Raw genomic sequence first — 27,303 nt, forward strand, 5'->3', positions numbered from 1 at the left:
AAGTTCCTCTACTTTTTTATATGTGGGATGCCTGCCACAGCATGGCTTGACAAGCAGTGCATAGGTCCGAACTGGTGAACCACAGGCCACTGAAGTGGAATGTGCAAACTTAACCACTGCACTACCAGGCCAGCCCCTGAAATGTGTATTTTTGATGCTATCTTGTTTCAGTTTTGAAAAAAATTTCCAACTTATGAAAACGTTGCAAGCAAAGTACAAAGAACTTCCCCCCCAAACCATTTGAGAGTAAATTGCAGGCATGAATGTCCTATACCTCCCAAATACTTTAGTTGTATTTCCAACAAACAAAACTATTTTCCTCCATAAGCACAGCACATCCATCAAGATCAGGTTGTTTTGCCATGGTCACAATGCCCTTTTAACAAAAGATCCAATCCATAATCACGCTTGGTATTTGGCTGTGATTTTTCTTTAGTCCTTCAGTCTAGAACAGTTACCTGTCTTTCCTTGAAATTCATGCCCTTGACGTTTTTGAAGACTAGGGGGCAGCCATTTTGTGGCGAGTCTGAGAGTTTGTGTCTATCTGATGTTTCCTCAGGATTAGATCCAAGTTGTGCGCCTAGGGCAAAATATCACAGAAGTGATATCATTGCATCTTATTAGGTAACACATGATCCAATTTGATGGATTACAAATGATGTTCATTTTGATCACTTGATTAAGGTGGTGTCTGCTAGGTTTCTCCATTGTAAAGTAATTCTTTTCCCATTTGTAATTAGTAAGTATTTTGTGGATAGGTACTCTAAATACTCTATTCTTTGTCAAACTTTCAGTTTATTCATTTATATCTCTCTCTCTCTCTATATATATATCAGTGTAGATATATATACATAGATATAGATCAGTATATAACATATATATCAGTATAGACTCAAGTATTCCTGTTTTATTCAATGGGTTGTAATCCCTTGCAATCCTTATTTATTTTGATACTCAGATTGTGGCAGATGTGGCCCATAGATGCCCCTTCACACTAATTTCGTCTCTCTGAGTCATGCTCATTGTGTTCTAGCTTCGTCTTGTACTTTGCCCATCCCAGCTCTGCAATAAGCCACATCTCCAAAGAACCCAGCTCCTTTTAGTGTAGAATGGTCTTTAGAAACCAAGATCAGGACATTAGATGGGCTTATTGCTTTACGGAGGGTCTACATTCTCAGCACTTCTCTCAGTGGATGTAGCTAGGGGTGATAAATATGTACACATACACACACATCTATATTTATTCCTATTTCCATATCTACTTAAGGGAGACCATGAGTTCAGTTCCAGTCCAAGATCACAGGGTCCATTCTGCTTTCTCCCTTTCTGTATTTATGGTACCTTTTTCCAACGGTTAGACCATCGCTCCCACTATCCATAATATTCTTACTCATTTGGGCAATCCCACCACAATCTCCCACAGCCGCTGCCACTTCCTTTCCTATGAGGATCAGTGCCCACCCTATTGGGGCACTGATACCCTACTCCAGGCTGCTGTCACTGACTGCCCACATGGACACCTTCCTCATCCCACCCATGCTCCCACTCCCAGTGTCAGGCTGCTCCTCCACACAGGCACTCTCCTTGTGCCACTTGACTCTGACCCCCACAATGGCAGCCCACCCTTCCACAGGGACACCCTCTGCATCCCCTGGGCTCCCCTGTCCCGTACCCCCAGCATAGACACCTACCTTCCTCCTCAGCTGCACCTAATGGCTTTAGCACTGAATTGTTCAAGAAAAGACAGGGAAATAAAAGTAAAGTGGAGAAGGATGAGGAGGAGGAAGTATAGCTACACTTTTTTTTAACAAAGAAAATACTTCTTGAGTATATATAATATTTCCAATTCAAATTTAGAAGTACACAATTTTACTTAATTTCTTTGATTTCATATTTTTATCTTCTTCCTCTTAAGCTAAATATCTTGATTACTAATAACACCAAGATTATTATTTACTTTACCTTACTATATATTTAATAGTTTCAGAACAATAAAACCAATACTATTGTAAACAACATAAATGGTGAAAAAAGTTTAAGATTTAGAGTTCTTTTTATCCTTAAGGTATTTCCTGCTAATGGTGTACAGTCAAATTACTGTGTTTTTAGGTAATTTAAAATAATTACTCTCAGTGTGGTTAAGCCTCCAACTCAAAATGCAATTGTATTTTAGGGATAATTAGAAGGAGAAAAGAAATTTGAATGTGGTAAGAAATTTTGGCAAAAAGAGCACTCTGAAGGAGGCTAGTTCAGGAGGCATGGAGTAGAGAGCAGAAAGGTCCACAAGTTAGAAGAGGGTCATACGAAAGGAATGAAAAGCCACAAAAACCACATAACCTCTTTGGAGAGGAACTTGGCAACATCAACTAACATATATTTAATACTTTATTACCATGTGATATTCTCTTACTTACTATAGACTTACCATTAGTTCTATATGTAAGTCTATTTACATATACACTTACCCTTTGACCTGGCAACCCCACTTCTAGGACTCTATCCCAAAGACACACAGGCATAAATATGGGAAGATGTGTTCAAGGCTATTCAATGCAGCACTATTTCTAACAGTAAAAGATTAGGGATAACATAAAGGTCCATCAAGATGTCGAGAGAATCATGAGGACATAGGGCCATGAGGGGTCTGGTAAACTAAAGTTTGAGGAAGCAGAGATTATGGAGAAACAGCATTTATGAGAGAGAAACACAGAGGAGGGAAGAATCGATGAGACTGGAAGCTCTGCGAGGCCAGGCAGGAATCTTCCTCAGTTTTAGTCACTAAAGAATCTCAAACACCTAAAATGGTGTTTGGCACACAGTAGGTACTCAACAAATATTTACTGATAAATGAATAAATTAGCAAAGTGGGAAAGAAAGGGTGGAGCTGACAGAGAGACACAGTGACAAACATGCAGGGCACAAAAAGACTGAGCAGGCTTCCCGTCCTTGTCCACCATGTTCTTAGGACACTGGATTCAAAGTCTCCTGGGATCCAGATCTAACTCAGGGGTCAAGACAAGATCTACCCTGCCTTGTGGAATTATCAGAATCAAAATACATGGTCAAACTTCTAGCTTTTTTCTGTCAAACAGATGAGAAATGATACCTCTGCGCAGTTTTAAATTTGCATTTTTGTATTATAAGTAAAGTTGATCCCCTTTTCATACGTTTAATGGACATTTGTATTTTTCTCTTTTTGTCCCCTTAATTTGCTCCTTGATTTCCTGATTTGGGGGCGCTCTACATTGTTTGTGGGAACAAGATAAGCCTGTCTTATTTACTTTATGACATAATCTGGTTTTTAATGGTACAAAACTTAATAGTAGCCAGATCTGATAAGGCGAATGGTAAGTAAAACAGCTTTCCAACAAATTCCATCCTAGGGTTCTGCTCCAGCCCTCACACACTCCCCAAATCAGCCCAAACCTCTGGAAATAATAGGAAACCTTATTACATTCTTAGCAACATCATCTGGCCTGAAACCTCAATTACTCTCACCTCCTCCCTTGCCCCACCATCTATTCTAACTCGTGACCAAGTTGGTGACAAATATACTCTTCTCTCCATCCTCGCCAGAGCAATTGTAACAACATCCTAACTGGTTTCTCTGCCTCCAGTCTGGCACCGCTCTGATCCATTCTCCACAGTCTGTTACAGTGGGGAAAGCTTCCTAAAAATGACTCAAAATCTAGAAGCCATAAAAGAAAAAATTTTAAAACTGCATAAAAACAAAAAATTTCTGCATGGAAAATATACTTTATGCAAAGTCCAAAGGCAAACAGAAAACTGGGAAAAATACTTGCAACTTACATCACAGACAAAAAGCTAATCTCCCTAGTACCTGAGGTCCTGCAAATCAAGAAGGATGTGAACAAAGAGACAGAAAATGAAATACAAATGGCCTATAAAAGGATGATCAACTTAATTCTTAATAAAAGAAACGTTCTCAAAAGGGGAAATTTAGCAAATTTATCCAAATTACAATGCACTTCCCTCTTTAAGCTGGTAATCCCTCCCCTGAGAATTTATCCTACAAATTTATCTGCACATGTACAAAATAAACAGGTTATTCATTTCAACATTCCAACAGAATAGAATCAATCCGAGTGCCTCTCCAAACGGGACTAATTAAATAAACTGTGGTATCTCTGCAAAATGGAATACTCTGCAGATGCTTTGAAAAAAATGAACGCGCAACCTTTTTATGTCCTAATAAGAAAGATCCAGGACATATTAGTGAAAAATCAAAGTGCAGACTTGTGTATACATATGTGTCAGACACTGGCTAGTTGTTTTCCAAAATCTGTCCCGTTTTCTGACTGAGTTTCCAACCTTCTGACTCAAAATTACAATGTCAACTCTTGCTTGGACTTCCAGCCTGCCAGACTGCCCTGCAGATTTCAGACTTGCCAGCCAATCCTCACAACTGCATGAGTCAATTCCTTAAAAAAAGGGAAAAAATATATATGTAAATATATGTGTGTATGTGTGTACTGGCTGAGATGGCCAGTAATGGTGAGCCACAGAAAATGGCGTTAGAGCAGGTGGCAGGGGAAGCCCAGTGTTGACTACATGCACAAGACTGAGCAAATAAGTAAATAAATTGAGGATAATGGGAGTCAGGTTTCTCAGTGACAGACAAAGTAGGTGTAAATACGAAAAGGGGGAAAGCAAGAATGAACCCTGTAGTATGGATTGGAATTGGAAGTATCAGTATGAATTCATGGTTTACAGAGAGATAGATGGTATGTAGGTAGATAGTAGGTGGGTAGGTGGGTAGGTAGGTAGGTATATAGATAGATAGGTAGGTAGATATAAAAAAAATAGAGATGCAAAGCGGTACATGTGTGTATCTCCACTGAGAGGCCCGAGAGCAGCCCTTCCCAGGAGAAATGAGCACACCTAGCCCTGACATCTTGGCATTTAAATACCACTCTCTACTAAGAGGAACCAAGAGTCCATGGAGAAATGACTGAGTCCAGGACTGCAGCAGGAAAAGTACAAGATGAGCCTGGAACTCTTTTTTTGGCACCAGAAAGTAAAAAAATGCTCCAAGAATGATGGGGACATGTCAAAAGGACAAAGAAGCTAGCTTGAAGGGACTTCTGCTTGTCAAATCTGAAATAATTTGAGCATCAAAATAAATGATATCAATAGACTTCAATTCATTAGATAAAATAGGGAATCCATGCTGATACAAGTAAGCAAACAGATAAATACACGGAAAGAAAAGAAAGCTCTTCCTTATAATAAAATGCCAACTAATAAATAAAGAAGGAATGATGAAATCAGAAAAACCACTTTACAGCCACCATTGTAATAGTTAATTCAGGCAAAACAAAAAATCAATGGATGCTGAAACCAGTAGATGAAAGTGGGATAAGAAATAAAATAACTACATGGTCTCAAGGATCACCATGCCAAATACCTTTATGGTACAAAGTGGGAAGTATATAAATTTACAGTGGAGAAACCTGGCAGACACCATCTTAATTAAGTGATTAAAACTAACACCACCAGGAACAGAACAAATCAACATCATCTGAAACCTAACAGGATGCAATAAGAAGAACACAGCACCAGTTCTGTGACATTCCTGCCAAAAATATGCACAATCTGGGTCTACTCATTACAGGAAATACTGTGCGAATCCAAATTGCAGGACCTTCTACAAAGACTGGCCTATAATCGTAAAAACAAAAGTGTCCAGGGCCTGAAATTCAAGGAAACCCTGAGGACCTGTTCCAGACTGAAGGAGACTAGAGACGTGATGGCAGGTGTGACACGTAACCCTGGAGTGGATTGGATCCTTCGCTAGAATGACCAGGGTAACCGGTGAAACGGTAAATGGGGGCTCTGGGTGAAGTCCTTTGTAGTGTTCTTGCAACTTTTCTGTAAGGTTGAAACTGCTCCAAAATAAAATTACACAGCTACATAGAGATGTTGATGTAGATACAGATACAGGTATAGATACGAATATAGATGTAAATATAGATAAACATTAGAATGATAACAAAAAAAACTAATAAAAGTGGTAACCTAGGGCAGCAGGGTGTGGGAGAATGAATGGATGGAGTCAGACATGGGGACAAGCCTTCTCAACATATATCTTTCAATATAATTTGTATTTCAAACCATGCAATAGTATGAAGTACTCAAGAAATAAACCAATTTTAAGAAGTATACAACACAACTCTGACCATGTCCCTCCTCTGCCTAAACTTTATCGTGGCATTTAGTTCTGTCTGTCTGAAGCTTTCCTTGCTATTCTCATCTCCAGTCACATCCCCTCAATCCTGCCTCCTCAGACCTTCCTGTAGGTTCGATTACTACCGCAAACATTTATGGACACGCACTAAGTACTCAAGGTTGTGCCAAGCACTCAACATGTGCATTATGTAACTGCATGTACTTCCACCCCTACGGCCTTGCTTCTATGGCAGACCCTATGCCAGAACGCTCCTCCACATCCTGGTAAGTTCTGACTGATCCTTCGAAACCCAGATCAAATGTTTCTTCTCTGTGGAAACTCCCCTGTCCAGGCCAGTTAACTGCCCCCTCCTCTGGGCTCTCAGGGCACTTTGTCATCTGGTCATTTGTCAGCTGTGGATGTGTCTACCTCCAGCAACTTCAGGAGTATCTTGGAGAAAAGTTATCTACTTCCCCAAATCCTTAGGCAAGGCCTGAAAGGGCCAGATGTCTAGTGAACATTTGCCTAATTCATTTGGATTGAGAAAAATGTTCCCAAAAATGTTAGACCAGCAGTGAAAACAGTTCCTGGGCAAAGAATGGATTTCAGATGAATGTGGGAGTCCTGTGATTCACAACTGAACAAAGCCTAGAGCTCAAAAGTTTGTAGAACTCCCCCTCTAGCTCGACTGTTTTCAAAACTTAAGCTGGACCAATATCACAATTCTAGGCCCCGTGAGCAATGGACGAGCATTTTTTGGGAAAAGTATACAGAACAGTTCATTTAGGCCACAGATGATGCAATACCAGATCCGTAAGAGCAGCCTTTCCACCAGCTGAAGACAGAAGGACTCAAGGCAGGTGGGAGTGAATGCTCCGCCTCTCCCGACTCCCCGTCAGAACTAATCAGAATTTCAAAAAGCCCCGATGACTGTATAAAACCAAAAATTTTATGCCTTTATCTTCTCTCTCCTTCCTTGAGGTAAGGTGTCTGGACTCCTAGAACTAACTTCAGAGGCACAGAAAATAATTTCTATGTTCTTCTTTTGAAAGTGAAAGAATAATCACTTTTCCTCCCTCTAAATCAGCTAACCTCAGATATCCAACAGTTTCAAGACATAAAAAGAGGATCCTTATTTTTGGAACGTCATATCTTAGAAAGTATTTTAATACAAAGAGAAGCTACCTCACCTGCAAGAAGAAATGCAGGTTGTTCCATTCTGGGAGACTTTAAGGATGTAGAGGTTTTGCTGACCAAGAAACAAGCAAGCTTGATCCTCCCCACATAGGGAGAGAGAAAGGGAGGGACACTGATGATCATTTCTCGGAATAGAGGGAAGCCCTAGGCTGCGTGATGCTGAGCAAGGCACTTCACTTTGCAGGGTCTTGGTTTCCTCATCTGTTTAATGTACATAATAGCAAAGGAGTCCTAAGGACTAAACAAGACTATCTGCGGTACCTAGGAGGCACTGTAGTAAATTCCTGCTGTTTATTCTCCTGTACTTTTTGTGCTTTTGCAATCGGAAAAGCAAACGTAGTCATTGGCAAACTAATTGTCTCTATTCCCAACTGCCTTTCAATAGTCAACCCTCCTCACTTATTTATGACCTCTGCCATCAAAATGTCATGGGGGTTAAGAGATAAATGACACCAGTTCTCCAAGTTTGGGGCCTGGTGGGTCTGGGAGGCAGGTCAGTCACATATGGACGTATGTATGGGGTGGGAGTAGGGGGTGAGGGTAGGTCATTCTGTCTGTGCCCAAGACTAGGTGGCTCTCAGTTTTGGGGAGCCTGAAATTGATACTATTTGGCAGGAGGCCCTCTTTAAGAAGAGGAACGTAATGTAACAGATGCAAACTTAGATACAGACCTTGGAAGGAGTCTGTGCAACTGAGGCGACCCTACAACTTAAGCATCATTGGTTTCATGGTAAGCCTGTCTCTGCTGAGATGCTCAACACCCACATCCCCCACCGTCTGTGTATGGGGGGGCTACAGAAAGAGCACTGGCCTAGGAGTCAGGACCTTGGTTTCTCGTCCAGCCTCTGCCACTTCCTGGATGATCAAATCGGGGCACATCTCTCTTCTGTCTGATCTCTAAGGTCCTTTCTAGCTTCATTCATTCATTCATCATTTCATGAGCAAGGCCATTTAAAAATCATCCAAAGCCATTACTTTTTCTGGAAGCCCCATCTCACCCCACAGTAAATGCAATAAAAGACATTCATATCACCCACTAAATAATATACATTTGTATTTGCTGTAAAATTTTGAAGCTTTTTTAAACTTTGCTTTTGAAAATTTCATTCATTCAACAAATATTTATTGACTGTCTACTATGAGCCAGGCACTCTTCTAGGTATGGGGTACAGAGTTAACAAAATACCTGTCCTTACGGAACCTCTCTGAGATTGATCCCAACAAACAAACACAAAAGTATATGGGACGGCAGATGGTGATAAAGGCTATGGAGAAAAAGAAAGCAATAAATAAATTTAGAAAAGAAAGCAAAAAATAAAATAATAAAGCAAGAACAGGATAAGGTTGGTTTATTGCCCATATACGCCTTGGGGTTTCAGTAGTTGGTTCTGGCCTTTGGCAATGACTGATAAAGGACAACTGAGATTAGCGCCAGGGGCCTCTGGAGAGATTAAGTGAGAGAGACTGGGAGTCTTGCCAGGAACACTCAGGACTCTGGGCTCAACCTTAATTCAGGGATGATTCAGATGTTGTTTGGCTTTGATGAACTCAATAGTTTACAGATGATTACGATTTCTCGGTAATCAATGCGCACTGCTAACTTACGCATTTCAAATGGGATGAAATATTCATGAATGCTAAATCTAAACATAAGGATGGCATACTAGTATTAAATTTGCAGACATCAGTTAAATATGTATTAGGTTGTGCTGGTCTCTATTTGAATTTGGAAGCCAAGACATGCTTTTAAAGGTCTCACACATTTTCGTATGCCTTGGGAAAGCTCACAGGTATCGCGCGGGATGAACTGTCCTGTTCATGAACTCCTCCCACGGGGCAGGTGCTCCTGTGGACACGAAGATGAGTGAGGACCCAGGCAGGCCCTGTTTGCAGAGTGCTCATTGTTTATGTTCATATGGACTCTGGGCTTCCACATCTATAAAAGGGAGATCATACTCACCCCACAGGGCAGTCTGCGGCTTCAACAAGACCACTCCTGTCCCTCAGCTATATTATCCACAGACGTCTCCTTGAAAAACCATCCATCAGCTCCCCTGCTACATCCTGCAACTCTCCAATCAGCCTCAGTCCCATTCTGGAAAGTCTGACTTCCAGAGCTGCTGTCACAAAGCCTCGATGTTCCAGCTTTATCACTGTGAATTTCCATTCACTCTCAACCCCTTTCTCTCCTTTGCCATCCTCCTTAGTCAAAGTGGCTTTCCCTGTCCTATGGGGGCATCTCCCACGGCTGTCACATTCTATGGCCATGTAGGAAACTCTGCCTTATTCCCTGCTGCAGCCTCCAGACCACGAACCTATGGCTGTCCTTTTGCTCTGCCTTTGAAGTTCACACCATCTGGTTCTGGTACTTTCTGCTTCAACAGTATGACTCTGGCACCTAATGTGTGGGCCTGGTGCCCTGTCAGCAGTGCTCATCTGCGTGGGGACGTCCCATCTGAGCCTGCTCTGGTCCTCCCGACATCACTCTCTGCTTCGTCTTCAGCAGCATGCCACACCACTTCCCCAAGCCACACTGTCACACTATTCTGTGTGCCCATTCACCCTGTCTCACACTTGGTGCCTTCCCTTTCCAACCATAACCATAACCCACTCTCACCTTTTCATTACTCCAGTGACTATCTCAACCTTGCTCCCTCACCCTCAAATTCTTAATCCTACTCCTATTGCCGATTGCTTAAAATTACTTCATCTACCACTTTCTGGAAGCCAATCATTAAGAGCTTTGTCCTCTTCCTGTCTCTGCACTGAAAAGTCTTTCCTTGTATCAGGGGATTAGTCACCTCTTGTCCTCTCCAAGTCACAACTTCCTGGCCCCGATGAAGAGCCAGGTTTTGAAAACTTGCGAAGGGAGGTCACTCAAGTGGTATTTGTGAACTTTGAGAAATCATGGAAAGCAATAGAGCAGAAAGTGTACTTCTGATATTCCAAAGGTCAAGGGCGATTTCCCACAACTATAGGCTTGGTGAGCTTGCTATCAGCCTCAGACAAAATCAGAGAAACCCATGGGCTGCTTTCTTTTATTTAGAAAATGCTACAGCAATTACCAGGAGCCAAGTTTTCTAAGCCTCATTTTGACAAGGTTGCTGGACTGGTAGATCAGGACAATGCCATCAATATATTTCACCTGGATTTTAAGCAAGCTGTTTTTTGATAACCACGCGAGCAAGTAGGAAATTATAGTCCAGATTAAAGTAAAATTAGGGGGATTAGTTACTGGGTGAGTGTGCCCAAGGAGTGCTGAATAATCACTTAATCTCAGTCAGAAAGGATGTTTCTAGAAGTCTGCTGAAGGTAGTGCCTTGGGACCTACCCTATTCAACATTTTTCCAAATTTTCTGGATGACAATGTAGAAGGATTGTTTACAAATACGTAGAGAATACTTGTAAAGGGGTTGTGTTCAATGAAATAATTAAAGCCAGAATTAACTCAGTAGACTCTTAACAAGATATCTTTAATAGGGGAAATTCATTAAAAACATAAAATTGAGTGAAAGAAGCAAGTCATAGAAAAAAATTATAATGAGATTCCATTTATATAAAGTTCAAAACAGACAGAACCAAACAGTGCATTGTTCTGGGAAATGCACATAGGGGATGAAAGCCATGAAGACAAGCAAGGGAATGACTACCACAAAGTCAGGAGAGTTAGTGGGAGGGAAGGAAGGGATGGGATTAGGGACAGGCACACAGAGGGCTTGGAGGAAGGAACTGCTCTATTTCTTAGCTTGGGATAGAACAGGTATTTATATTATTATACTTGAAAATGAATCTATCTTTCCATGCACTGTTTTGGGTGTTTGTTACATTTTACACTGAAAAAAAAAATTAAAAGAAATAAATTTAAAATGCTCTGGTCCAAAAAATCCCCCCAAATCCCACAAGTCTAATCAACATGATGTGTGGAAAAGACTTAGGAGGAAGTCTTGTCAACTTACTTAGTTAACAACGTAAGTCAAAGAGTCAAGTGATGGAGGCTACATGTGAAGAAGAATGGTCTCTCCACTGCTCTGCGCAAGCCTCTGGCATCATGGCCAAGGAAAGGGAGCAGACAGTTGGGGAGCTGCTCTTTCTCTGGGAGTTAGGCAAACAAGACAATTAGGGGGACTTGATGCATGCGATGTGAGGAGCCACCTTCCGTCCTCAGATGCCCGCTTTTCCTGCTAATGGGGTGTTTAGGAGCAGTCACAGGTGACAATTGACGGTTGTCTTCAAACCTTTCAAGGCTGTTAGAAAGAAGAGGAATTCAACTGGCCCCGTGTGGCTCCAGAAGACAAAATGATGGGTAGAAGTCCCTATGAGGCTGACTTTGGCTCAATAAAATAACTTTCTAATAGCCAAATGGCTTTAGAAAGTAAGGAGCTTCCCATCTCTGGATGCATTCACATTGAGACTAGAAGAGTTCTGTTTCCGGACATTGTAAAGGGCACAGAAGAGTACAATCAGCTCAGATGACCCTTAAGGTCCTCTGCAGCCTCCATGGGCTATGACTCTATGAAACCTGTGCAACATGTCTGTGAAGGAGGGCTAGAAGCTGATTCTGAAACAAAACAGTTTTGTTTTTAAATGTAAGCATTGTGTTTTGACAGCCATTTACTTTTTAAATCAATACATGGTGTTGGTTTAGAAGGCTCAGGCAGCTTCTACTCCACAATTCTAAGATTTCAATGGCAAAGAGCTTTGAGGCCCCTACAGAAGCATAGCTTTTCCAGATGTGCTTTAAGACTCTTGGTGCCGGAGAGGTACCTCAGGTCCTATGTTCAACCTCTCATCCAACTGCAAGAACACAATATGGACTCACAAGGACAGCGGGAACCACAACGGGATGGAAGCTGAGACCCATGCTATTCTCTCCTGCCACCTGCTGGCCCTTCCCTTCCTCTTGAAACTGCTTGTGTCCACCGAGGACAACACATTTTCAGGAGGTCTGTGCCACACAAAATTCCTAGCAGGGAGGGACTCTGCCTATAAGGGGGAAAGCTTTGATGACTTCCAGCAGTTCTTACTAAATCTAGGAAAATCATAAATTCTCAGATGATGAGGACTGGAAGAGACTTTAGAACTCATTCTAGCAGAGAGCCCTCAAACTGACCGCCCATGGGCAATGTACAGCCCGCAGACAGGCTTGGTTTGGCCCAGCAGTTTTGAGCTAACACACAAATTTGGAAATTTGACTTCAAAATCAGATTCGTAATGTAATTTGCTATTGGATATTCACAGTCTTAAAGCTGAGAGCAGTACATAGTTGAGTACCAATAACCAGATTACAATAGTGCCAGTCACAAAAGACTCCTAGCCCTGGCCCCTGTTGAGGAGAATCAAGCAATAAGCTCCCTTAAATCTACCTTTTGAGCCTCTACCCCACTTCTAAAGGCGGCGGCTGCAGCGGAAAAGAGGAGGATCAGGGAGAGGTGGAAGAGGCAGAGTGAAGAGTCAGACTCGAACTAGAGGGTGTGCTGTGCTGAAGTTCTGAATTATATTTGTGATTAAAGTTTTGATTAAAACAAGACAGGAACTTTTAATATCAAAAAGGAAGGCATAATTTTAAAATGGAACTGTTCCTCTTCCCTTGGAAAGTGATCAGAAAATCACAGAATCTGATCTATTCATCCAAGATGTCGTCAAAAGATGGGGAAGAGAAAGGGTGTTGAAGAAAGTGACCGCAAGAAAAAAGCCATTTCTTTTTTCCTGTCCTATCAAGTTCAGCCCCTTCAATGAGTCAATTATTCATTGGCTTTTCTTATGAAACTTTATTTCCTCATGGCAATTCTTCAGGGAGGCGAGAAGCGCTGCCCTCTTTAGCAGAGCTGAGCTCACACACAGCCCACCTTGCCTCTGTGGGCCTCATTTCTATTACCTTCCTGACCCTACAGCACTAGAGTTATAATCCTTGCTTTAGTCCTAGTCTCTTTTTCCAGTGGGCAAAAGGGGGCCTATAGTGGACAAGCGACTTGTCTTAAGTCACACAGAAAAGTAGCAGCTATATCTTAAAATCCACACTCCTAAAGGGGTGGAAATCCAGGAGTGGAAACGGTACATGGCCCCCTTTCCTTCATTATTCTGTGCATACCTCACCACACTCTATCTTTTCTCCCATCCTTTCTGCTGCCATAAGAAGAGGCATTAGGACCCTGGGTGACTAAAGTAGCAGGCTGGGGGTGGGAGAGAGAATCAAAGGGGAGTTGGGGTGACATCTCAAGTTGCCCAAGGCCAGTCCTGTTCCCACCTGCCCCCTTCCCCACCCCCAAGCACAAACTGAGATGAAAGAAAGTGGCTTTCTTCCTTTTTTGGTTCATTCTCCACTGAGCTCAGGTTTTAATTGGAACACAGGTGCTTACCAAGAGACAACCCGTCCTGTGAATCGTGTCTAAGCAGAGGTGGTTTTGTGGGCAGGGACAGCAAGGCACTCCTAATCCATGGTTCCTCTAGGTCTCTGAACTCTTGACCTTCCCCTAAGCCCCAGCTGCCAGGCGTGATGTCTGGGAAGAGGCTGGGTATTTTCTCTTGGATTAAATGCCCCAGGGAGGCAAAGACACAGGGAAGCCCCTTGCCTCCCCTCTTTAGCTGAGCCCCTGCTACATCCAGGCCAAGAAACAGGCAGAATCCGGGAGCCCATTTGAGTCCAGATCTAGAACTTCTGCCTTTAACAAAAAACTGGTGATACTGGTTGCCTCCAAGAAGGGTGTCAACTTAGAAAAAAGAGGCAACTGCAGAACAAAAGGAGAGCGTCTATTTGGGGTCTTGGAAATGCAATTCAGGGAACACAGGTTGCAGCAGCAGCCAGAAAAGCATCCCCCTGAGAAGGAAAAGTCAGGAGTTTTTATTAGCAAAAAGGAGGGCCCAAAACAATTACCTCAGTTGTTTACCAAGATTTATGATTGGAGGGTAAATTTATGTCACAGTTCATTGGCTTACTCAAGGACACTTTGTTGCTACCGGAAAAAGTAAATTTTTGCACAGTCCTTCAGAAAGTTCTTTCTCAGCAAATAACTGTTTTGGCAAGTGAGCAAGGTCAGCACAATTTCATGTTTTTTTAACAAGATGGAGTCCAGGGTACAAAATGGAGTCACTGTTGTCAACTCACTTCACAAGGGGAACTGGGAACACATATCACCCTATACCCTTTTTTTTCTTTTAAGTAGACTTTATTTTTTAAAGCAGTTTTAGGTTTGTAGCAAAACTGAGCAGAAGGTACAGAGATTTCCCATTTACTCCCTACCCCCACACATACACACAGCCTCCCCCAACAGAGTGGTACATTAGTCACAGCTGGTGAACCTACCCTGACACGTCATCTCAGCAGAGTTCAGTTTACATTAGGGTTCACTCTTAGCGTTGCACACTCTATGGGTTTGGACAAATGCATAATGACATGTATCCACCATTACGTATCATACAGAATAGTTCCACTGCTCTGAAAATCTGTGCCTATGCCCTTCTATCTCTTTTGAATTCTGAATCACGTGTACCTATTTTTATAAATGAAGACATTTTAAACATTCTCCCCAACTTGGAACCCAGGAGAGTGGGGGAGGGGGCACTGCTCCAATGGAGCTAAGCCACTTGCAGGGAAGAGTTGGAACGCTCAAGCGAGGGAAGGTTTGTGTGTTTCCTGTGCCCTCTCTAATCCCTGATACATGAGCAGGTGTCTTGATAGAAAGAAAAAAAGTCTAGGTAATCAAGGCATTGTTTTGTTCACCAAGGTTTTACTCGTCACAAAAGCCCCAACTGGTAACTGCTTTCCAGCATGGCAGAAGAGGAACCAAGCAGGGATGGGCTTCACTTTGGGGGCTGGAGGCAGGAACGTGGATGGCCTTCTCTCTTCTGTTGAAAAAGGAAACGTTTTCTAACCAGAGGCACCAGTAAAACTTTCCATGTGACCAAATTTACGCTTTGTCTATTGAGATCTTCCATCCCTTTCCAAAGACTCAGAGCAGTTCTAGTTTTAAAGCACTTGATGTAAGCCTCATTCACGCTGAGTGCATTAACCATAAAATAAAAATTCCAGAGTTTTGAAGAGAAGCAATTTAATGAAGCTACGGGCTTCACAATTGAAGATAATTCTGACAGATAAAGCTGAGCTGGATAAAAGGGCACTGCCTCTAATAACATTTTTCTCTTTACCTTTTTCAGTTTTTAATTTTGACCTGTTGACCTTGGACTTGACTGAAGAGCTAAAAGGGTTCAAGACCAAGAGACCAGCCTTTAAAATCTGAAAAGATCCTGTTCCCATAAGCATATCCCAGAAATCATAAGCAAATGTTAGCCTTCTCTTTGCAAGGTAAACTGCTGAGGCAGAAACCAAAACACCACAAGAGCGCAGGCAGCTAAGGCCTCATGGAAGCAGGATGTGAAATGTCAGGCCATTAGTCTTATATTTTACTGCAGCGGTTGGTTACAGGATGGGGTTGATGTGGGAATGAAAACCAATACTGACTTTAGAGAATTCCTTCTTTTTTTTCAGCTTAAATACTGACACCCACTCACCAGGTCTGGGAACTAGCAAAAGCTGCATGGGATTTCTGGGGTGGGCATTCATTTCCCCTGGCCTTCACTCCTTGGCAGTCAACAAAGGGAGAAAATGACAAGGCGGTGCCCATTGGTGCATGCCAATAGCAGGGACCTGTTTCTTATTTCATCTGGCTACGGTGCAGAACTATAACCACAATCACTGAAGTGGAAAGCTCGGAGTTCCTCCGACAACCAATACAACCATGAAATCAGGAAGACAAAACGAAACAATCAATGTGAGACAGAAAAACAGACGTATGTATGTTCAAATGATGCATATGGTTAACATATAGTATCAGATAGGTATCTGTATTTTCAGTGTACTCCTGAGTCCAAGTATATATATGGATCTCTACATTTTTCAGTATGAAAATTCTGGTCTCAACCTACATTCCCCATATAGGTTAATTTGCTCAAAAACTTAAACCCCAGAATTCTAGTAGCTAAGGCAGTTAAAGCCAAAAGGATGAAGGTATTGCCCTGACTAGTGAGAAATACAACCCAAATGTCCTCTAATAAACATTTAAGAAATCAAATATGCTTTTACAGCTGCAAGAGACACTCGAATGTTTCTGTGGCTCCCTCTACCTCAATTCCTCTCCACAAACAAACTGAGTAATATTAGAATAAGTGCTACCACAGAAGGGGTGGCTCTATAAACAGAACGCTGGCCCAGAGCCACTACATTCATCAATGATACCACTGCACCATGTCTTCACATTTGCAGCTTCATCCGGGTCAAAATCTCAGGCAGACCCCCAGGAATGTTGGGAGGTGGGGAACCAAGTTGCAAACTTCAAATGCTATTGTTTCAAGATCATGGCCCTTGAGCTCCAGGTTCTGCAGTTCCCTTCCTGCAATTCTCGGGCAATCTTCCCTTTACTCTAATTTGCTCTTCCACTCCTGCTAAGGAGCAAAACTGACGGTTAGAAGGGCATCATCTCAGGTAGCCAAGAACCTCCTTCCTACTTGCCTAAAATAAGTACTCAGAGAGAGTACCAAGACCAGTGAGACCGAGTCTTTGAGGAGAAAAGTGAAATCCCACACACTTGGTTCTACTCAAACTATAAGTTTTTATTACATTTTACCTATCATTCATCCTGGACATGATGAATATGCAGTCGGCATCACCTCATTTGTGAAATGATATAATACGCATGAAAGTTTCTTGCCCCGTGTTGGGCCTTTGTGTGCCTGGCAGAGAAGAGCTCCCCCAAAGTGAAACCTGACTGTGAGCCTGCTTGGGCACCAGCAGTGCTGTCCTCATTCTGAGCTGCCACAGACTCGCTGGAGTTAGATGGGTCGAGACTGACAGTTGGCTTGGAATTTAAATTTCTGATTTTACACTTTTGATACAGTTTGATTGTTTTACAGCCTACTGTAAAATCAAAAGGTGACCTACTTACTCTACTATGATCATTTTGAGCATAGGATTTGTTATTCACAATGCCGTACTTCAACAGACAAAAAGCAGGCTTCAGGATCACAGCTCAGGAAAAACTAGAAAAGTGTTCCACTTCTCCATCCTGCTCAGTTTTTCCCATAACCTGTTCCAGCCTGGAAAATAAGAGTTTCCCCTCTCAGACAGGTGCAAAGGTGGGAGGAAGAGCTTTGGTCTTAAATTGGAGGCTAGAGCTGAACTCTCCCTCTCTAATCTTGCTGTATGTGTGGCTCACACCTTCCTTCCTTCCTGAGTGAGGGAAACCATTGGCACTGAACAGTTAAAAGGCTCACCAAAATCTGTGCTTCAAGAAAGAGTTAAAAACAATACAACAAAACAAACAAAAGATATTGAAGAGGTTCAACTAAAGCTTACCGCCTATTCTGCTAACGTCAAAACTTTCCATACTTTGGTAAACTTCCCAACATTTGTTCCAGCACAAACACCATGACAAACCTCCCTCGCCCAGAGTTCATGACCCTCGATCAACAAAGGTGGATAAGAAATGAATTCTAAAGCTACAGGAATATAACAAAGCAGAGTTTGTGAAGTAAATTAAATGATAATACGAACCTCACCTGCATGCAGATCAAACAGAACAGGGAAACTGGAGGCAGAGCTGGAAAGAGAAATCCTCAGGATGAACCCATTTGATCAAGGGCATAGCTCATAAAAATAACAACAATTTGGAATTTTCCTATAGGAAGTTTGGGAAACATGCCAATAGCAAGAAATGAGACAACTTTAGTGCCAACAGTTTGATCTGTTGGCACTGAAACAATGTCCTCAAAAGAAAAGGTCCTTGCTTTCTCTGGGACCACAGGAGCGGAGAAAAAAACTACCCAACACATAGGCAGAGGCAGGGGAAAACCAGCACAGAGCAGCTGAAAAACAATGTCCTCAAAAGAAAAGGTCCTTGTTTTCTCTAGGACCACAGGAGCGGAGGAAAAAAAGTACCCCACACACAGGCAGAGGCAGGGGAAAACCAGCACAGAGCAGCTGAAAAGCTTTAAGAGCTGGGTAGGAATTCACCTCAGAGAACTCAGAAGAGAGGTCTTGACATTGTAAACCAGCGTAAACTGAGCTATGAAATCTTTAAAATTGGACCCCAGGAACTCTCACACTACAGCAAAAACAGATGTATTCTTCAAAAGCTCTATCCATACATGTTGTAATGTGGGGTACAGAAGAGTCCTTCAGAAGCAGTAGAAAGTTGAGGTGACACGGGTGATACTAGAGGCAAAACCTCCCCATTTTAGATGTTTGCAGCAGAATGTTAAAGTGTCTACGGTTACCAGGGAAGAGGGCCATACTGAAGCACAGTACTAACTTATACTCAATCCAGAGTGTGTCTGTAAAAGGTCACTCACCTTGACCGAGTGGGCATCTCGGGGAGAGACGCACGTATCACTGAAGGAAGGTGAGACTCCTGTAGAGCCTGCCAGATTGAGCCTATGATAGACGAGGTTTTCTATGACCAGATCACCCTCAAAGCCAGCTTGGGGATGGGGATAACAAGCAAGTCCCAAGAATTCATATATCAATGTCCTTCCAAATAAAAAATGACTCTTTATTATATTTTTAAATCACAAAACTCCAGGCTGAATATCATCGGAATACACACACGCAAAATTACTAATTTCTGGAGTCATCTCCTATACTCCATCTCAAAATTTGGCCGAGTTCTGCCTCAGGGAATTTTCCAGTTCAACCCCATACACCAAGTTGGGATAAATAGAAAGACTGAAGTCTTTTGGTTTTACCCACAGTCCCAAAGTGCTATTACAGATAGAATCCTTGAAGAAGAGATAATTTTTGTTGGGTTGGAATAGACTTAAGAAGAAGAATGCTGCGTGTATGGCTCTGGGTGTGGTTAAAATGTGAATTTGTATGCCTCCTGACCTGCACGCTTTGTTCTCTTTCCCTTTCATTTTTCTGTTTTGTCTCTTTCTACAGGGGTTGCCTTACATGCTGCAATAAAAATATATCTTCTATTCAGAATCACACTGGAGAGCAGGTGGTTTGAATGAGTAGCACTGTTACATAGTAAGTTACTGAGTCTACAATTGAGAAATCGGAACTCTGGGGTCACAACTCAAAATAAATATTATTTCAAGATAAACAAATTACTTGGCTGGCTAGTGAAATGCTTAATTCTTCTAAAATCATAATTGCAACATGAACTTTTGCTTTATGCCGTATTCCAAGACAAAAATTGGGTAACTACATCTTCAAAATGATTCACAGAACATCCCTTCCTATTTCTCCCCTCAGTGCTGAGAAATGACTCCAGAGCCTGGAAGTTGTACTATATGCAGCTTCGGTTACTTGGTGCTCAAGCAAAAACTGCCCCAAGGCCCACACTTGACTAACACCGACTATTCCTTTAAGTATGATGGTGCCTAGGTGGAGGCCCTCACTCACTCAGGATGTAGAATGTAGAAGCTAGGACAAGCTGAGAGCTGAGGACAATTCTGCTAACAGACTCAGACAACACAAAGGAACGTGAATACTGAAGCCAGCCATCTTCTGAAAATATCACTATATCTTCAAAACATATGCTTTTTTTCTCATCAGGAAATTGGGGATGAGGGGAACATTCGCAAATATTGCTCACCAATACATTCTTCTTAACAAAAGTGAGGCTATTTTAAGAATATGAAAAGCTTTTCAAGACATTTGTTTTCAGGGACAGACCACAGCAACAGAAATACTTTTCAGAGGTGGATTGTTCTAAAGTCTATCCCACGAACGAGGGCAGGCAAGTTTCATGAGGTACAAGGACATGTTCCGGCAAAAATATTTTCACTTTCCTCAGTTATATGCTGTCTTCAAGTCCAACTATATTATATGTATCTGATCCTTTTCTGTCAGCAAAAAGGGGAACAATTTTCTTTAAAACTCCAAAGTTGGTAATATTTTTGTGAAGGTAGAATTTTGGTTGGTTGTTTTTTATAACTCAGAACATGGATGAAATCAAAACATCTGCAACTGTCCCTAAATTTATATCTTTAAAAAGGTCCTTTTCTCCATTCACATGAATTCATCTGAATCATTGCCGTCCTGTAGGAAACAAAAAAAGTGAAACCATAAAAGCAGTCAAAATAATTAACTCAATTTTAAAAATTTACAATTAGTCTTAAGTAACAAGCCTCCTTATGTCTAATTGTAGAGTTCAGAAAGTAAAAAGTAAAAATTAAATTCGCTCATCACTTCTCTATCTTAAATTGCTAGTTGTTTAGAACAGCTGGACTAGCAGCTATAATCTCCAAGGTGTCATGACTTGGCCTGGAGTACACAGCTACAAACGACCAGTGATTTTCAAATTATGAAGTAAGGCCCAGCTGATCTAGTATAGGATGTAACCAGTGTGACTACAATAAAATGCGATTACTCCTGCAACAAATATACCATAATATAAAACCAAACAAATATACTGCCTCAATATCCTTAATGCCAACAATGCTACCAATACATAAAAATATTTTCGGCCTAAATTCTATTATTTTGAGCCTCAAGGTTGTCATATATTTGTGACTTCACAAGATGGCTTTGAGGTTTTTTTTTCCTAACTAGGAAAAGTCATTAGGAAGCCGTAGGCTAATTACTAAGTTAGCTGCCTTGCCAAGTTCTTGATAAAAAACTTACATGATGGTAAATAGTATAAAGGGACTGATTTTATTGTGTGGCTTATAAACAAGTCCTGAAGACCAAGTAGCAAAGTAGAGCCCCAGACTCCTTTTTGAGCTACTGCACACTCTAAGAAAACTGCTCTGAATGCCAACATTCACTAATAGTGTAAATTCCGGCACATCTGCTTGAAAATGTAACAACTTGAACATGTCACTTGTTTCAGCTTCTATTTCCTTCCCATTGCTTGATACCTGAGTGGTTTGAGAAACGACTTGGGCTTAGAGGTATATACATTTTTCTCCTTCTTAATAGCTATTATTAAAGATGGGTGGGGAAATATGAGATACAGGTAGAAAACCCCTATCTGTGAAGTCTGGTTTTATCTCCAGTTTCAGTCAGTGGTCGTCTCTGTGCTTTTCTTCAATTAGCCCCACAAACTGAGGCCACAGTAAAAATGCCTTAGATAATTGTACAAAGAGCAAACCAATGTTTGTATTCTGTGCAAGCACCAGAACTGTGACCTCCTTAGAGTACTAAAATGAAAGAATCGCACTGGAGATGATGAAAGAGTCACCATGTATCTCTGAAGGTCAGCTTAAGATCCCAGACACCGAGGATGAAAACTCACTAAGATAATTTCAGTTGGTGACAATAAAATGCATTACTCCTTATAAAGGCTGTGAGTTAGATGTGCAAAGAGTTCCCATGTGTCTGGGGATCTGTATTTTGGGATTACAGTAACTTTTAAATATATATCTGAGATCCAAGACTTTATTTGCACAATTTTTATATTTTGATTTCCTTTATGAAGAGTCAACGTTTTTCAATATAGCAAAATAGGTTTCCTGTCATCCACTTACAAAGTGATAAACAAATAAAACGTTAAAAGTAATTGTGTATAATGCCTGAAACCAAATTTAGAAACATTAGAAAGAAATTCTAGATTGAAGAGAATTATTCTAAATAGAAGAGCAAAAACTCAAAATTAAACCAACTTCAGAACAGAAGACTAATATTTTTCCTGAAGAACTTGTTTAAGCTACATTAAAAATCAAGTCCTATCTTACATAAACACCAGCCTTTAACTGAAAATCCACTGTTAGATCATAAAAGGTTTGCATCCCCTTAACAAGAAGAATTAAAGCTATTCCTTTGAAGGATGGGGAAAAGCTGTAAGAGTCCTTCCACCACAAGAGAGAGAACAAAAACACCCAGGGCAGCTTCCTTGGAAACTTGAACCTGATTCAAACCTGCAGCTCAGGAACAGGGGTAGCAAGCACCAGAGGGAGAGGAAAAGCAAAAGGATTAGTAATCCTTTGGTCTACAAATCTGATTTCCTAACCCTGGAACTTGTAACATCTGTCGCTAATTAGATGGTGTTTTTATTTACGTATATTCACATATATGTGTGTATGTGTGTGTGTCCTTATTTCTTAATTCCGGAACATCCAAACTTTAAAAATCCACAATGATGGGAATGAAAATGCCTAAGTCATAACATAATATAGATGCCAGATTGCTGCTGGCAAGTAGCCTCTAAATAACAGAAAACTTCAATAAGCAACAACAACCACAACAAATGTTAGATGTTAAACACTTCTGTTTAACCATTAAACTGTTTACAGAGTTTCAAGAAATCTAAGAACAATTTCCAGAAGGGATTAAATACATCTCATCTTTTAATACTGATACTTTGTGGGACAACAGCAACTAAGAACTGTATGAATAAGAAACAATAATGACCATCTATATTCATAAAGTGACTCAATCAAGAAAGAACTTTCACATACATGACCTTGTTTAAATTTCAGAACAGCCCCATGAAGTAATACGTCTCCCTTTTACTAATAATGCATACTCCCTCAGAGAGGTTAAAGAACCTTATTAGGCTTATCCAATCAGTAAATGATAGTGTAAGTCTCAAGTTCAAATTCATGGCTCTATTTAATTACATGATGCTGTTCTGGAATTTTCCAGGAGTAAATTATAAAGATATATCTCTGACTCACAAAGGAGCCTCATAAATTTAGTTCTTCACAGAGACAGGAATAAGAGTATTGTTCTTATTCATTTTTAGAAGGATATATAGATATGAACAAGGTGTAAAATCCTACTAACAATTCCAATTCATGTACTAAATGTGGGGTTTAACTAGACGACCTTTAAGGGACCTTAAATTCTTTAATTATTTCCTTCTAAACCAGTGATATTGAATAGTATTTTCCGTGATGATGGAAATGCTCTATTTCTGCACTGACTAATATGGTAGCCACTAGCCACATGTGGCTAGTATGTCCCAGGAACTGAATTTTTTAATTTAATTAATTTAAATTTGAATGGCCACCTACAATCAATGCCTAGTGCACTGGACACCAGAGATCTAAAGCATGTATTTGTAAATCATACTATAAAACATGCAATATAGCAAATATATCCACCCAGTTTCAATTATCTGCAGACTGTTTAACTGTTTAATAATAGTCAATTGTACTGTCTCCAGACACTTCAAAATAAATTTTGTGAAAGATAGTACTCACAGACAATAAGTCCCTGACATAGTTCCAATAAAATAATTAGGTGCTGATGTTAAGAAGATCCTTTCAGTACTATAAGATGAATCACCACTGAGGAACATGGAAACAACCAATGTTGTCACTTAGACTACAAATGAGACCTCAGGATTGCACTTTAGTTTTATTTTTTAATTGCAGGTGATAATTTTTTCTCACTCAATTATAATACAGAATCCACAGTTACATTAATATAGAACATTTTACATTCCTGCAACTAGAAAAGAGGGAAGTGAGGAATGGGAAAGTCCTGTAAGTACCAACAGATCTGCACTTCACAATGGACAAGGGACAACAATCTCTCTCCACGAGGTAACCTACTTAAAAACACACACATGAGGAAGTCCACAGCGCAGGAGAGGCAATGCCTAACAGCATCCACCTCAGCACACATAGCAGCCAAATCACGGCAAGCCACCTACAACACGCGAATCAACATTGGCCAGCAACTCAATTATCAAAAACTCTTAGTGAATTATTTCAAGGCACAACATTAGAGCAAATAAATTGAACATACCTGATTTGAAGACATATTCTCAACTTTCATTAGCGATGAATAGCTCCTAGAAGAAGCAAACACATGTAAAATAAGGTTATCCAGTTGGCAAGTATTTCATCAGCATTTACCATCTATCCAGCACTGCTGAGGGTCTCCTGAAGAAAATATAATTCCTGCCCTCCTGTTGGAGGTGGCAGCATAAAAAGGATAAATATCTATGAACAGTAAATGAGATGTACACAGTACTTTATAGTTTACAAAGCCCTTGCTCATACTCATGTCACCTCCACAATAACTGTGAGGTAGGTGCATTATTCAGATGAGGAAATTCATCTTTATCCCAGAGCAGACGATGCTGCTACTGCCTAGACTGTAGGTGCTACAGGAATTCAAGAGGAAACACACCAGTGTGGGCAGGGCTGGGGCACTCTTCTCAGAGCAGGTGGAACCCAAACTGAGCCTAACAAGTTAGGAGGAGCGAGGAGGGAAGATCCAGAGAATGGCATGAGCAAAGGCAAAGAGATGGCATTTATAGTGACATTTCAAACCAACTCAGTCAAACCAACTCAAGTCCAGTCTTTCGAAAGCAAAGCAGTGGGAAATCAGGTTAGATGTGTGGGGGCCAATTATGTAGCCCTAATTGGGTGAGTTAACACAATGTGATTGGCAAGAAGCCACAATATGAGATGGAGATGAGATATATGAGATTTGACAAGTATTTATTAAATATCCACAATGTATAAGACTCTGGGCTAAGCCTGGGTGGAGGATGGGATGGGAAGAAAGTAGAAAATGATAAATAAGACAAAGTCTAGCCCCTAAAGAGCTTACCAGGAGGGGAAATAAGACCTATTCAGCAATAGCTACACAAAAATTCTATTAAAAATACACATAGAAATCAAAGAACTTGAAATCAACAACACAAAGTGACTTATGCACCCCTATGCTCAGTGCAGCATTATTCACAACAGCCACGACATGGAAGCAACTCAAGTGCCCTTGGACTGATGATTGGATAATGAAGATGTGGTATATATATACAATGGAATACTACTCAGCCATAAAAGAAGACAAAATCATCCCATCTGCAACCACATGGATGGACCTTGTGGGTGTTATGTTAACCGAAATCAGCCAGACAGACAAAGACAAACACTGTATGATTTCTCTCATTTGTGTAAGATAAACAAGCTTATGGACAAAGAGAACAGTTTAGTGGTTACCAGGGGAAGTGGGGGAGAGTGGGCAAAAGGGGCAAAGGGGCACATTTATAATGATGTCTGACAAACAATAGTGTACAACTGAAATTTCACAATGTTATAAACTACTATGACCACAATAAAAAAAAATACACGTAGAGACAAAGGAAAATGAGAGCATATAATACCACTGTTTTAAAAAGAGTACTCTGTAGCAGACAGAAGAGAGGAAGAAGAAAAATCAAGGCAAGATGAGTTAATAATAATAGTATTTACCATGTACCAAGTATCCTTTATTTGCTAGGACCTGTGTTGTGTGCTTCACAAATTACTGCTAATCCCCACAACCATCTTATAAGGCAAGGGATAGTACTGTGCCCACTGTATCCACAGGAGGCAGAGTCCGGGAAGCGAAGGAAGCTGTCCACGGTCTCACAGCTAACAAGAGAAGAAGTCAGGCTTGAACCTACGTCTGCCTCTGAATTCACACTCTTGCCATCACGCTCCAGTCTACTGCCATATCCCAACCTGAGGGCATGAATCCACGTTACCAGCTGTGCTGGCGAGAAGGGATAAGTCTGAGAGGAATCTGGGGAGAGGAGTCTGAGAGGATGACATCAAGGTTTCTATCCTGGGTGACCTGAAGTAAATAATGCTACAACTGAGAGAAATGGGAAAACGTTGCACAGACGATGTGCTTGGTCTGGGACATGTTGCATTTGAAATAGTGGTGGGTCATCCAAGTAAATATGAACTGTAGACACTGAAAACTGAGGACTAGAGGGAAGGAGAATTGTCACAGTTACACACAACACATTGGGAGACATTTACAGAGACATCAGTTGAAGCTTGTAAGATTAAGTGGTATCTATAAGAAATAAACAGATAAGATCAATAAGCTGCACGAGCAGAAAGACATGTTGATAAAGTGGTTAGAGCAGAGAACCTCAATTCTGGCTGCATTTTGAAACCACCTGTGAAGATTAAGATATATTCAGATGCCCACTCGTGGGCATCTACAACTCAGGTTCAAAAACCACTGGGTCTGAATTCCCACTTATCTGAAGGCAACACACACACTGACCCTTCTTTGGGCCACGTTTCCTGAGCTCCATCCCATTAATCCTATTTGCCTTAATCCCATTAAGCGTATCTGACATTTTTGGGGATGCCTCAAAGGTATTTTCAGATCCATATGTCCATATTCAGCTCGTGATCTTTCCTCTACCAAAAACAGTTTGGTTCTTTACCAGCATTCCCTAGCTCAAAGAATCGCATCGCTACCCATTCCATTTCACAAACCAGAATCCCAGGAGTCATTCTTTTTCCCTGCCCCTCCCCTCAATCCAATCTATCTTCAAATCCTGTAATTTGATCTATGAAATTACTTCTCATTGGTCCATTTCTCTCCACCTCGACGTCACCCCCATAGTCCAAGTTAGCACCGTCTGTCAGAGACAACTGCAATAGCTTCCTACCTGGCCTGGCCACACCCACCTGGTTCCCTTCCCAAAACATAAACCTTATCATACTACCCCTTGCTTAAGACTCTTTGATGACCTCACAAAACTCTTAGGATGAAGACAAACACAGCCTATGAGGCCCTGCAAGGACTAGCAGCTTGATCCATGCGCTCCCTCAGCTCTGCCCCAGACATTTGGGCCTACTTTCAGTCCTGTGTTTTGCCTTGCTCCCTCCCATACAGGGTCTTTGCACACACAGTTCTCTCTGCTTACAGCACTCTTTCCACTTCTTTTAAACCAGCAAACATGGTTTTGATCTTAGCTCAAGGATGACTGTATCAGGGAAGCTAATCTCAGTTACTTATTCATCCATAATACATTGACTAATCACTCACTGCATATGCAAAGCACTAGGCCACATATATAAGGGGATACAAGGATGCACATAAGTGTACCTTTGAAGGAGGTTATCATTAAAATGAATAGTATTTGCTTATGTATGACCTTGACTCTGGCCTTGCCAACTGTTCATTCCTGCCTTACAGGCAGCTTGGTACAGCAGAAGTAGGGACTTCAGAATTA

General features: G+C 41.1%; 1 protein-coding gene across 4 annotated transcripts in view; it reads right to left on the reverse strand.

The window, feature by feature from the left end:
* CCDC25 (coiled-coil domain containing 25) overlaps positions 1-27,303 on the reverse strand; it is a 70,710-nt gene that overhangs the window by 13,714 nt on the left and 29,693 nt on the right. For 2 of the 4 annotated variants that reach the window (XM_001492881.5, XM_070261274.1), the window contains 2 exons: positions 24,078-24,123; positions 18,907-20,420 (listed from right to left, as the gene is read on the reverse strand). In XM_001492881.5, the coding sequence (XP_001492931.3) occupies positions 20,391-20,420; positions 24,078-24,123 (76 nt within the window). In that variant the 3' untranslated portion in view covers positions 18,907-20,390. Of the gene's footprint in view, positions 1-18,906; positions 20,421-24,077; positions 24,124-27,303 lie in introns of those variants that run through there. The other 2 variants (XM_070261271.1, XM_070261273.1) reach the window with 1 other exon arrangement.

This window comes from Equus caballus, chromosome 2, assembly GCF_041296265.1.
Source record: "Equus caballus isolate H_3958 breed thoroughbred chromosome 2, TB-T2T, whole genome shotgun sequence".
NCBI classification, from domain to species: domain Eukaryota; kingdom Metazoa; phylum Chordata; class Mammalia; order Perissodactyla; family Equidae; genus Equus; species Equus caballus.